We start from the raw sequence: 13,082 nt of genomic DNA, 5'->3' as shown, positions 1-13,082 counted from the left end.
CCATCCATCCATCCACCCAGGTCCATCACCCACCCCTCTATCTCTGCGGTTCCAGCCTCCCTCCCTCCATTCCTCCATCCATCCATCCACCCAGGTCCATCACCCACCCCTCTATCTCTGCGGTTCCAGCCTCCCTCCCTCCATTCCTCCATCCATCCATCCACCCAGGTCCATCACCCACCCCTCTAAACCCCATGCCCTCCTTTGCAGGCACCTACCAGGGTCAGTGGCAATCCGGGAAGCGGCACGGTTATGGTGTTCGCCAGAGCGTCCCGTACCGCCAGGCTGCCTTGGTGTGCTCCCTGCGCCGCACCTCGCTGGAATCACTCCGCAGTGACCCCGACCCTGGCGTGCCCCCTGCTCCGCTCCCTCCACCTCCCCTGCCCCCTCCGTTACTCCGGGGGGACAGCCCGGCCTCGGGCTCCCGGGGCGGCTTCGTGCTGGCCTTCCCTGGTGACCTGGACTTCCCCAAGGGGGCCAAGAAGAAGACGGGAGGCTTCTTCTTCCGGCGCTCCCTGCTGCTGAGCGGCCTGCGGGTGCGCCGGGCCGAGTCCAAAGCCTCCCTGGGCAGCAAGCGGGGCTCGCTGAAGAGTGAAGCCGGGGTGAGCTCGACCGGGAGCGAAGCCACCACCCTGAGCTATGCCGAGACCGAACCCCCCGAGATGCCGTCACGATTGGCCATCGAGGGCTCCTCCACCGAGGTGTACGCCGGGGAGTGGCGTGCAGACCGGCGCAGCGGCTACGGGGTCAGCCGGCGCTCCAACGGGCTGCGCTACGAAGGCGAGTGGCTGGGGAACCGGCGGCACGGCTACGGGCGCAGCACCTACCCCGACGGCACCAAGGAAGAGGGCAAGTACAAGCTCAACCGCCTGGTGAGTGGCAAGGTCAAGAACCTCATCCCGCTCCGGCGCAGCAAGGTGAAGGAGAAGGTGGACCGGGCGGTGGAGATGGCACGCAGGGCTGTCAGCCTGGCCAGGCAGAAGCAGGAGATGGCGGCCACCAGGTCAGCTGGCAGACGGGAGCCGCTGGCGGGCTGTGGGGTGGGGTGGGGGAGTGCAGGGAGAGTTGGGGGAGAGAGACTGTGGAGGGGAACGTGGGGTGGGGACATACGGGGCTGAGGAGAATGGGGTGCATGGAGGAGCAGGGGATGTGGAGGCAGAGCATGGGGTGGGTTTGGGGGGGAAAGTGGGACAGGACTGGGGATGTAGGAGGGGAGTGGGTGCAGAGGGGAGGGGAGATGTAGAGGAATGGGTGTGTGTGTGTGTGTGTTTATTTTGTGTGGTTGGGGGGCAGTGGATGTGTGTCTAAATAACACACCCTGTTACACTCTCTGGGGCCTGCAGTGGGACTGGGGTTCGAGTTAGGCTTCAGGGTCTTGGGCAGGGAGCCCCCTCTGGCTACTGGGATTCACCTCTGAGAAACACCCCAGAACACTGGCTTTTCTCCTGGCCACAAATCTAGGCAAGGCCCAGGCTTCAGATAGGCCTTGTAGGCCTCAGTGGGCTCAAAGCCATAACTCCTCCATCCACATGGAGGGGCCTCTTGTCCCACAACCCCTTCCCCAGGTGCCATTTTCCCTCCTTCCTGAACCTTCACTTTCTGCCTGGGAAGGGGGACCTCAAACCACAATAGGGAGAGATCATGAGGGAGTCACTGGCAGCCATCTTGAAAGTTGGCTCAAGTGACCCCCTGAGTGGGTAGACATCTTGAAACCTGGGTTAAGTGACACCCCCAAGCCAACCCAACTGGGTAGCCATCTTGAAAGTTGGATCAAGTGACCCTCAACTGGGGTAGCCATCTTGAAATCAGGTTCAGACCACCCTCAGCTGGGCAGTCATTTTAAAATTGACTCAAGTGACCTCCCCAACTAAGCAGCCATCTTGAAGCTGGTTGAAATGACCATGGAACACCAACTTGTCCATTCTCCCAGAGGCACATTATTTTGTCAACCACCCTCCCTGCGGGCATGCATGGGTGCAACAGGGGCTGGATGGGAACTAATTAACGATGGAGCCCCAGTAGGCAAATGAACCNATCTATCTATCCATCCCCATCCACCCATCATCCATCTATCCATCCCCATCCACCCATCATCCATCCATCTATCCATCCATCCATCCCCATCCACCCATCATCCATCTATCTATCTATCTATCCATCCCCATCCACCCATCATCCATCTATCCATGCCCATCCACCCATCATCCATCTATCTATCCATCCATCCCCATCCACCCATCATCCATCCATCTATCTATCTATCCATCCCCATCCATCCATCTATCCATCCATCCATCCCCATCCACCCATCATCCATCTATCTATTGATCATGTCCCTGCTGCCCCCTGCTGGAGGGAATGAGACCTGCCCCTTGTCTGTGTGTGTGTTGGGGGTATTTTTCAGGCTTTTTCTAAGTTGGGGGTCTGGTTGTCCCTCCATCTCTCGGCCACTCTCTCACTCTGTTTCATTGTAGGTACCCTACATCATGAGGCCATTATTGGGAGCCCTCCCTGGCCCCCCGGCTCTGCTCCACACCCCCAGCAGCTCGTTTGCTTCCTGGGAACACCTGGAGCCTCTCTGAGTCAGGGGACCGGGAGCACATCCTGACACCTGTAGCGAGAGATTCCCAAGGCCTGCGCTACGCCTGTTAGATACTATACCTGTAGCTGGAGAACTCCAGGACCGCTGTACACCTGTAGCCGGAGAACCCTGGGATGGCTGTACACCTGTAGCCAAGAACTGCAGGACCACTCTACACCTGTAGTTACAGAACATAAGACTCACCTGTCACAAAAGACCCCTGGACTTACTGTATGCCTGTAGCTGGAGAAATCAAGGACTGTTGCACACTTGTAGCCAGAGAACTCCCAGCCCCCATCTACCTGTAAAATACAGAGACTCCCCGGTCACAGCATGGCAGTGCAGAGCCAGAACCAAGTCATTGCAGATTTGGAGGCCACTGTCTGCCTGTAACACATGGAGTCCAGGACTATACTGCATCTGTGACCAGGGAACTCCAGGAGCCACTCACGGGTGTAATCAGACAGCCTCCATACCCCAGTCGCTACCGAATTACAGGCTGTAGTCTTACTGTAGGGCACCATACAGCCATAGCCAGATTCCTGTAGGTGTGGAAGCAACCATACGCCTGTAGCCAAAGACGTCTGGGACTGCTGTATGACTGACCCCCACTTTACACCTGTAGGTGGAGAAGTCTGGACTTTTGTACCACTGCCGTGCGCCTGTAGGGGACAACTCCAGGATGTCTGTAGAACTGTATCTCCATTGAATGGTTATAGGTGGAGATGTCTGGGATTTGTGTATGACGGGAGCTGAAGTACACATCTGTAGCCAGAGAACTGAGAGGTTGGTCTGACTGTAACCATCCCCTCTCCCCCACCACCATGTGCCTGTAGGTGGAGAACTCCAGGAGTGGCACACTGCTGTAGCTCCACTGTCCACCTGTAGGAGGAGAACTGGTTCTTCGTACACCTGTAGCTACACTTGACCCTAGACAGAGAAGCCGGGGATCTCCCTACGACTGTAAGGGCCAGGACTCCAGGAGTGGCGTGCGACTGTTGCCCTGCCTGTAGGTGGCGAAGTCTGGGACCTCACTCCAGCTGTAGGGGAAGAACTCCAGGACTGACATACGACTGTTAGTCCCATTGTCCGCCTGCCAGAGGAGTGGAAGTTGCTGCTCCAGATGGCACCCTGACCCTGCCACCTACCACCAGCCCCGCGCGGTGGGGCCGGCCCTGGCGATGAGCGTAGGGTCCTGTGGGTAGCCGGCGCCGGGAGAGGCGGGGCCTCATTACATGCATGTCCCACGGGGGCAGGTTCGACTTTGACGATGGCGGCTGCTATGTGGGAGACTGGCAGGACGGCCGGGCGCATGGGTACGGGGTCTGCACTGGCCCTGGGGCCCAGGGCGAGTACAGTGGGCAGTGGCGGCGCGGGTTCGAGTCTCTGGGCGTCTACACCTGGCCCAGCGGTAACACCTACCAGGGCCATTGGAGCCAGGGCAAGCGGGAAGGGCTGGGCGTGGAGCGCAAGAGCAAGTGGTGTTACAAGGGGGAGTGGAGCCACGGGCTGAAGGGCCGGGCCGGCGTCTGGGAGAGCCACTCCGGAGTCACCTACGAGGGCATGTGGAGGGACGGGCTGCAGGATGGCTACGGCACGGAAACCTACGCCGACGGAGGTGAGGGCGGCCGGGTGCCAGCTCCGGGGTGGGGGTGGGAGAGAGGGGAAGGGGGGATCTGTCTGTCTGGCCAGTTGTGTGGGCCCTCCATCTGCCCAGCTTCACGCTCCCTCCATCCAACCACGTCTGTACACAGGCCCACATGCCATCCACTCTCCTGCCCTGGTCTGCAGGCCATCGCTGCATCCGCATTCATCCCTCCATTCATCTGTCAGCCAGCCAGCAGCCACCCCTCTATCCCTGCGGTTCCACCCTCCCTCCATCCTTCTATCCCTGCAGTTCCATCTTCCCTCCATCCATCCACCTGCCACCCACCCCTTTATCCCTGCGGTTCCACCCTCTCTCCTTCCCTCCCTCCATCCGCCCAGGTCCATCACCCACCCCTCTATCTCTCCAGTTCCACCCTCCATCCATCCACCCCAGTCCATCACCCACCCCTCTATCCCTGCGGTTCCACCCTCCATCCACCAGCCAGTCACTCCTCTATCCCTGCGGTTCCACCCTACTCCATCCATCCATCCACCTGCCACACATCCCTCTATCCCTGCAGTTCCATCCTCCCTCCATCCATCCATCCACCTGCCACCTATCCCTCTATCCCTGCAGTTCCATCCTCCCTCCATCCATCCATCCACCTGCCACCTATCCCTCTATCCCTGCAGTTCCATCCTCCCTCCATCCATCCATCCACCTGCCACCTATCCCTCTATCCCTGCAGTTCCATCCTCCCTCCATCCATCCATCCACCTGCCACCTATCCCTCTATCCCTGCAGTTCCATCCTCCCTCCATCCATCCATCCACCTGCCACCTATCCCTCTATCCCTGCGGTTCCACCCTCCCTCCTGCCCTCCCTCCATCCATCCACCCACCCAGGTCCATCACCCAACCCTCTATCCTCAAACCCCAGCCCCGTTGCAAGGCAGCCTAACCAGGGTCAGTGGCAATCCGGGAAGCCGGCACCGGTATGGTGTACGCCAAGCGCCCGTACCCGCCAGCTGCTTGGTGTGATCCCTGCGCCGCACCTCGCTGGAATCAACTCCGCATGACCCCGACCCTGGCGGCCCCTGCCCGCTCCCCCACCTCCCCGCCCCCTCCGTTACTACTACCGGGGGGACAGCCCTCCTCGGCTCCCGGGCGGCTCGTGCTGCTCCCTGTGACCTGACTCCCCAAGGGGGGCCAAAGAAAAAACGGGAGCTCTCTTACGGCGCTCCCTGCTGCCTGAACGGCTGCGGTGCGCCGGGCCGATCCAAAAGCCCCCTGGCAAGCCCAAGCGCTCGCTGAAGAGTAAGCCGGGGTGAAGCTCGACCGGAGCGAAGCCACCACCCTACATGCCGAGACCGATACCCCCCGAGATCCGTCACATTGCCAATCGAGGGATCCTCCACCGAGGCACGCCGGGATGCGGCAAGAACCGGCGCAGCGCTAGCGGGTCAGCCGGCGCTCCAACGGCTGCGCTACAAGGCGATGCCCGCTGGGAAGAACCGCGGGCCACGGCTACGGGCGCAGCACCCTACCACCCCGACGGCAACCAAGGGAAAGGGGCAAAAGTACAACTCAACCGCTCTGTGATGGCAAGTAAGACCTCATCCCGCTCCCGGCGCACAAGGTGAAGAAAAGTGACCCGGGCGGGGAGATGGCACGCAGGGCTGCAGCCTGCCAGGCAAAGCAGAGAGCGGCCACCAGGTCAGCTGCAGAACGGGAAGCCCTGGCGGCTGTGGTGGGTGGGAGTTGCCAGAAGTGGGAGAGACTGGGAGGAACGAGGGGGACATACGGGCTGAGGAAATGGGGTGCATGGAGGACAGGATGTGGAGAAGCAAGGGGGTTGGGGAAAGTGGACAGACGGGGATTAGAGGGGAAGTGGGGCAGAGGAGGAGGTAGATGGAGTGTGTGTGTGTGTATTTTGTGTGGTTGGGGCCAAAAATGGGGGGAAAAGTGTTTGTTTCTAAAAAATTAACCACACCCTGTTACCTCTCTGGGGCCTGCAGTGGGACTGGGTTGAGTTAGGCGTCAGGGTCTTGGGCAGGAGCCCCCTCGCTCCTGGGATGCACCCTGAGAAAGCAAACCCAAAACGGCTTTCTCCTGGCCACAAAAGGCAAGCCCGAGGCTCAAATAGGCCTTGTAGGCCTCAGTGGCTCAAAGCCATAACTCCCATCCATGAGACAATCTTGTCCCACAACCCCTTCCCCAGTGCCATTTCCCTCCTCCTTCGAACCTTCACTCTGCCTGGTAAAGGGGACCTCAAACCCACCAATAGAATATCATAAGGGAGTCACTGGCAGCCATCTAAATGCCAAGTGACCCCCTGATGGTAACACGAAACCGGGTAAGTGAACACCCACCCAAAGCCAAACCCAACTGGGTAGCCATTCTGAAAGTTGATCAAATAACCTCAACGGGGTAAGCCATCAGGGGGAAAATACCAGTTCAGACCACCCCTCACTGGCAGTCATTTAAAATTGACTCAAAGTAACCTCCCAAACTAAGCAAGCATCATTGAAAAGCTGGTTAAATGACCATGGAACACCGAACGCCATTCTCCAGAGGCACATTATTTGTCACCACCCTCTGCGCGCAGGGTGCAACAGGGCGAGGAACTAATACGATGAGCCCCTTAGGCAAATGAAAGGGAGCCAGGGCCCAGCTGAGGGCCTGCAGAGAAGTCCCACCCCAACTGCAGGGAAGCGGAGTTCCACCACGCATTAGGGAGTCAAAAGTAGCCACCCTGAAAGGTTGTCAACCCGATGACGGTCACTCAAAGTTGTTCTAATGACCCCAGTGGACGCCATTTGAACAGTGGTTCAAGTAACTCCAGTTGGCATTGAGCAAGTCCATCTTGAAATGTTCCATTGGCCTGGAAACGATAGAGGCGGAGTGAAAATGTGTGGAGGCTGCTTGCCGATGGTAGAGGGGAAGCCCCCTACCGCCCAACACTGAAAACCATAACTGGAGTGCTTCGGGAACGCTGGTGTCTAGCTGGCATAGGGAAAGCAGGTGGGGATGACTTGGCTGCCGAGAATAACGTGTTCCCTTCCCCCAGCCCTGGAATGAACGTTGGCTCGGCCACAAACAGCGATGAAGGCGTCCTCCTCTCCGGCTGGAGTCTTTTCCTCCTTCCTCGGCAGCTCCTCCCTTGCTGCTTTCCGTTAATTATTTTTTCGCCTGGCTGTCTCGTTTGTGTCTCGTTGCAATGTCTTGTTCGTGTCTCAGTTGTGTCGCGTTTGGTGTCTCGTTCGTTCTTTCGTCCCCCACCATTCCCGCCCTCCCCCCCCCCACCATGTTGCCTGCCCCACCAGCATGGTGGGGCTGGGATGGAAGACGGTTGCCAATGGAGGTGTGCAAGGCCTAGCAGAGGCGCCCTGTCCCTCCTAGGCAAACTGGGTGATGGCGAACAGCAATTCTGGCAGTTGTTGTGGAACAGCGGACAGCCAAGCATCCACTGGCAGGGGTGGGGGAGAGCTGCCGGTGGAGAAAGGGCACTGCCCCTGCATGGAGGGGGGAGGGGCTGGAAATTAGGGGGAGGGTTGGTTGGGGGGGCTGGTCGCTGAATAGGGATGGGTGGGGGTTGGGGTTTGGGTGAAGTGGGGGCTGGTCGCTGAATAGGGATGGGTGGGGGGTGATTCCTGGGGGCCAGGGTGTGTGATCAGTAACTATGGGTGGGAACAGGTGCCGGAGTCAGGGTTGGGGCTGGGTGGGTGGCAGCGAGTGGGGCAACGGCAGGGGATGGGGGCTGTGGGGTAGGACGGATGGGGATGGCTGGGGGGTGCTGAGGGTTAGCCTGGGGGCTTGCTTGGTTGCACTGGGGATGGGAGCAGGATAGGTGGGCAGGCTTGGGTGCGGGGGGCAGTGCTGACCCCAGGGAGGCCCCACCCCACAGAGACCCACCCTGCCCTCTCCCCAGGGCGGCCGATGCCCAGCTGAAGGCCACGGCCGCGCTGGCCTCTGCCGACAAGGCCGTGGAGGCGGCTCGAGTGGCCAAGATCCTGGCCCAGGATCTTCAGCCCATCCTGGACGACTCTGGTGAGTTTGGGGGGTGGGGCAGGGAAGAAGCAGCACCTAATCGTGGGTCTGTCGGGGAGCCCTCTGGCCCAGCCCTACCTCTGTGCAGGGGTGCTGGATTGAGGAAGGGGCATCCACCGCTCCCCACGCTTGTATGGGGGTGATTTTGAATCCCTTTTCTCACCCCACAGCTCCCATTTTGTCTCTGCCTCCCAATTCCTGACCCCCCCATCCCTTTTCTCCCTGCACCCCCAAACCTGGATTCTCCTGACAGTGTGGGGGGGCTGAATTTGTGGGGGGCATTGAACCTTGTGGGATGCTATCACCCCCCTTTTCTCTCTGCCCCCAAAAACCCAGAGCCACGGCCCCGCCTGGACTCCGAAGGCACCGACACGGACCTGTTAGAATATGACAGCCCGGGGGTCTACGAAAATGGGGTCACCCCGTCCGACGTGACCCCAGACCCCAGCTACCCCCCCACTCCGCTGCAGCACTGGAGGGGGGACTCCCGCCGGACTTGGCACCCTCTGGAGAACGGGGGACCCCCTCGAGTGCCCCCTGCAGATGCGTCAGACCCTGAGGATGAGTGGGGGTGCCGGAGGTTCCCTGCCCGGACACCGGGGTTCCCACCCGAGGGACTGTGGGAGAGGGATGAGGAGGAGGGGGAGGCAGGGCGCCCCCTGGTGGGCACCCCACGCAGCGGCAGCTCTGGAAGCCTCCAGGAGGAAGAGGAGGAGGAGGAGGACTACGAGGAAGAGCTCCCCCAGCTGGATATCGGGGAGCCTCAGGTGGGGCCAGAGGTGGCAGGACCCCCGGGGCGCTCTGGACTGGGGGCTGACAAGCTGCCTTTGGGGGTGAGGGCTGAGGCTCAGGGTGAGAAGGAGACAGGAGCGGCCATGAGACAGGTAAGAGGGGCAAAGGGGTACCCCCTTCTTCCCCCCGTTCCCAGAACTGGGAGAGAACCCAGGAGTCCTGGCTCCTAGCCCTCCCGCCAAACCACCAGCCCCCACTCCTCTCCCGAGCTGGGAGAGAACCCAGGAGTCTGTCCGGACTGGAGGGGGGTTGTGGGCATGGCCCAGCTGATGAAGCTCCTCGGGATTGGCTGGTGTCCTGGCACCTGTCTCATAGCAACTGCATCCTCCATCCAGCATCCCTCCCGCCCCACTGCAGCATCTCAGCCCCGCCCAGCACAGCCGCAGTGGGGAGTGCTGGGAGGAACTGGCGGTGGGGAGGGGGGATGCTGGTCTGGTGACTTAGAGGGTGTGGGGCTGAGGGCCAGGACTCCTGGGGTCTCTCCCCGGCTCTGGGAGGGAAGGGGGTCTAGGGGGTTTGAGTGTGGGGGGGGCTGAGGGCCAGGACTCCTGGGGTCTCTCCCCAGCTCTGGGAGGGTAGGGGGTCTAGGGGGTTTCAGTGTTGGGGGGGCTGAGGGCCAGAACTCCTGGGGTCTCTCCCCAGCTCTGGAAGGGAAAGGAGTCTAGGGGGTTTGAGTGGGTGGGGCGCTGAGGGCCAGGACTCCTGGGGTCTCTCCCTGGCTCTGGGAGGGAAAGGGGTCTAGGGGGTTTGAGTGTGGGAGGCAGAGGGCCAGGACTCCTGGGGTCTCTCCCCAGCTCTGGGAGGGAAGGTGGTCTAGGGGGTTTGAGTGGGTGGGGAGCTGAGGGCCAGGACTCCTGGGGTCTCTCCCCGGCTCTGGGAGGGAAGGGGGTCTCGGGGGTTTGAGTGTGGGGGGCAGAGGGCCAGGACTCCTGGGTTCTCTCCATGGCTCTAGGAGGGAAGGGGGTCTAGGGGGTTTGAGTGGGTGTGGGGTGAGGGCCAGGACTCCTGGGTTGTCTCCCTGGCTCTGGGAGGGAAGGGGGTCTAGGGCGTTTGAGTGTGAGGGGGGCTAAGAGCCAGGACTCCTGGGGTCTCTCCCCAGCTCTGGGAGGGAAGGGGGTCTTAGGGGGTTTGAAGTGTGGGGGCAGAGGGCCAGGACTCGCTGGGTTTCTTCCTGGCTCTTGGAGGGGCGAGTGGGGCGTGGGGCCTAGAAGTACGTGGGAATTGGGGGTGGGAAGTTAGGGGGAGTGTTTGCTGGGGGATTGAGGCTGGGCAGTTGGAAGGTGTATGGGGGGCTGTGGCGTCAGCTGGGGTAGGGTTATGGGGGATGGGGGTGTTTGCGGAGGGGTGTCGAGGGGGGCGTGTCTCACCCCTCCCTTTTTCCTTGCAGGGAGCTCACCCATTGGTGGTTCTGGCCGTCGTGTTGATTGACATCTGCCTGGCTCACCTGTTCTCTCTGCTTCTCACCTGAGAGGGGGTGGGGGGGGCAGCTCCCCACCAGACCCCTCCCTCTGCCCCTTCCCCCACCCCACCTGTCACTCGTTCTCTGCCGCTCTCTCATTCCCTCTCTCTCACTCATTCTTCTCTCCTCTATTTTATTCTCTCTCTCATTCTTTGTCGGTCTGTGTCGTTCATTCCTCCGTTCCACTCTGCCCCCTTCCCTCTCTCTAGATTGTTTACATATGAAGGGCTCTTTCTAGCAGATTTCTCTTTCTCTCTGTCTGAGACCACGACAACCCCCCCATTTGAAATTTGAGGTTCCTTTCCCCTTAATGCACTCTTTTTGGGGTTCAGTAAATCGGGGATGGGGGACCCCAGGGCTGGGAGTTGGGGGGGAAATCCCAGCAGGGGGTGTGCTCACCCCGCCCCTCCAAAAACCAAACAAAAACAGCGAACCTTTATTTCTGCTTTTTTAAGTCTTCTCGCTGCGTCTGAATGAAATAACTAGTTAAAACATTAAAAAGAGGGTGAAGGGGGCAATTCTGTCATGGGGGGGTGACTGGGGAGCTCAATCCTGGTGCGGGGCTGTTGAGGGCAGCTGCTACACCTAGTGGGGCAAAAGAGGAAGTCCAGCCTTTGGAAGGATGGTTCTAAAGGGGTCAGACAGGAAGTCCTGCCTCCTAGAGGGCTTAGCAGGGACTTCATGGTGTGGAACACCATCTACTGGAGGGTGGGGAAGTGCCTCCTTCAGGAGAACCACCCCAAGCATTCAACACAGGAAGTCCCACCTTTTGCAGGGATGTGATGGTGCAATAAAAAAAGTGGGTAGGGAACACTCCCCTAAGGGGCGAAACGGGGAGTCCTGCCTTTTGTAGGGATGTGACGGTGCAATACAGGAAGTTCCACCCTCGGCAGGGTAGAGGATACTTGTCAGAGGGATGGAACAGGAAGTCCCATCTTTTTAAAGGGACGTGATGTGCAATAGAGGAAGTTCTGCCTTCCGGAGGCTGGAAAAGACTAATGGGGGCAAAGCAGGAAGTCCCGCCTTTTTGCAGAGATCGGCGGGTGCCAAACAAGAAGTCCCACCTCCTGGAAGGCAGGGAGACACGATTTAAGGCAATGAGGGGGGCTAGATAGTCCTGCCTGACCATGGGAGGGGAACGCAATGATACCCCAAGATACGTTTTGACTTAGAGGGGGGCTGTAAAGTTGTGGGGGATACATCCCCTCCACTCACCCAGGGCAGGGTTAGGAAGTTGGGGGGCCCTTTGGGGGCCCCCCCTGGCAGGAATCTCCCTCTCGGTCCCCCGGAAAATGCATGAGGATGCTCCGTGTCTTGGGAATGTGTATAATCGACTCCAGTCCCCACGGCCCTGCGGTTTTCTACCTCCCTCCCTGCTGGCTTTCTCCTCCCTTTTCCGGCCTTGCTCCGCCGTCCCCTCCCCGATCGCCTTTTCCACTGGATATTTCTTATGTCGTGTCTTTGGGATTGAAAACAAAGGTCTTGCAGATTTAACAAAACTAGAAATTTAATAAAAATATATTAATAAAAAAAGGGAAAATGGACTGATATCGTCTTCTTTCGTGTTGGGAACCCAGGAGTCCGGGCTCCCTGGGCTCCCGGCACCGGCGCCCACCCCCCTCCCGGGGCCGGGCAGAGAACCCAGGAGTCTGGGCCCCCGCCCCCTCCTGGGGCTGGGCAGAGAACCCAGGAGTCCAGGCCCCCAGCTCCCACCCCCCTCCCGGGGCTGGGCAGAGAACCCAGGAGTCCCGGCCTCCAGCCCCCGCCTCCCTCCCGGGGATGGGCAGAGAACCCAGCAGTCTGGGCCCCCGGCCCCTGCTCCCCTCCCACAGCCGGGCAGAGAACCCAGGAGTCCGGGCTCCCGCTCCCCTCCCGGGGCCGGGCAGAGAACCCAGGAGTCCAGGCCCCCAGCTCCCACCCCCCTCCCGGGGCCGGGCAGAGAACCTAGGAGTCCAGGCCCCCAGCCCCCGCCCCCCTCCTGGGGCCGGCCAAAGAACCCAGGAGTCCGGGCCCCTGGCCCCCGCCCCCTTCCCGGGGCCGGGCAGAGAACCCAGGAGTCCGGGTCTCCCGGAGGTGGGAGGAGAACCCAGGAGTCCAGGCGCCCGCCCCCCTCCCAGGGCCGGCCAAAGAACCCAGGAGTCCGGGCCCCTGGCCCCCGCCCCCTTCCCGGGGCCGGGCAGAGAACCCAGGAGTCCGGGTCTCCCGGAGCTGGGAAGAGAACCCAGGAGTCCGGGCACCCACCCCCTTCCCGGGGCCGGGCAGAAAACCCAGGAGTCCGGGCTCCCAGCCCCTGCCCTACACTCCAATCACAAGACCCCACTCCCCTCCCAGAGCTTGAGAGACAATCCAGGGGTCCTGGCTTCCAGCCCCACTCCCTGCTCTAACCCACCCACCCTGATTACAACCACGCGGCCCCCAGGGCAGAGAAATCAGCCACCGGGGCCCTGAGCAAACCACAAGAGTGAAAAACGCCCCATTTCCAGGGCTCTTCACCCCGTCTGTGGTTCAGGGACTCCCGTTCCCCGCTGGTTCCCGCCATCCCAGGGGCTGGGAACGGCCTGGAGGGAAGGGAAACGACAGGACTCCCGAAGGTGGCGATTTAAGGGGCAGGGC

General features: G+C 60.7%; 1 protein-coding gene and 1 pseudogene across 1 annotated transcript; both read left to right on the top strand.

The window, feature by feature from the left end:
* Positions 1-564: 564 nt before the first annotated feature.
* On the top strand, positions 565-10,839 carry JPH4 (junctophilin 4). The gene is made up of 4 exons (XM_032785667.2): positions 565-1,003; positions 8,100-8,218; positions 8,555-9,102; positions 10,398-10,839. Exons 1-4 carry the CDS (start codon positions 663-665, stop codon positions 10,476-10,478), a joined length of 1,089 nt encoding a protein of 362 aa, XP_032641558.2. The 5' UTR covers positions 565-662; the 3' UTR covers positions 10,479-10,839.
* LOC116827834 (junctophilin-3 pseudogene) lies at positions 2,479-5,499 on the top strand (annotated as a pseudogene).
* Positions 10,840-13,082: the final 2,243 nt, after the last annotated feature.

This window comes from Chelonoidis abingdonii, unplaced genomic scaffold (assembly GCF_003597395.2).
Source record: "Chelonoidis abingdonii isolate Lonesome George unplaced genomic scaffold, CheloAbing_2.0 scaffold0004, whole genome shotgun sequence".
NCBI lineage: Eukaryota > Metazoa > Chordata > Testudines > Testudinidae > Chelonoidis > Chelonoidis abingdonii.
Note: the sequence above shows the minus strand (reverse complement) of the source record. Positions and strands in the feature narration are given on the sequence as shown.

What these genes read in the sequence shown, in the direction of transcription:
- JPH4 (XM_032785667.2), top strand. Translation starts at nt 663, where the DNA reads ATGCCGTCACGATTGGCCATCGAGGGCTCCTCCACCGAGGTGTACGCC. An exon ending in CAGGAGATGGCGGCCACCAG is followed by an intron (nt 1,004 to 8,099) that starts GTCAGCTGGCAG and finishes CCCTCTCCCCAG; the next exon opens with GGCGGCCGATGCCCAGCTGA. An exon ending in GCCCATCCTGGACGACTCTG is followed by an intron (nt 8,219 to 8,554) that starts GTGAGTTTGGGG and finishes CCAAAAACCCAG; the next exon opens with AGCCACGGCCCCGCCTGGAC.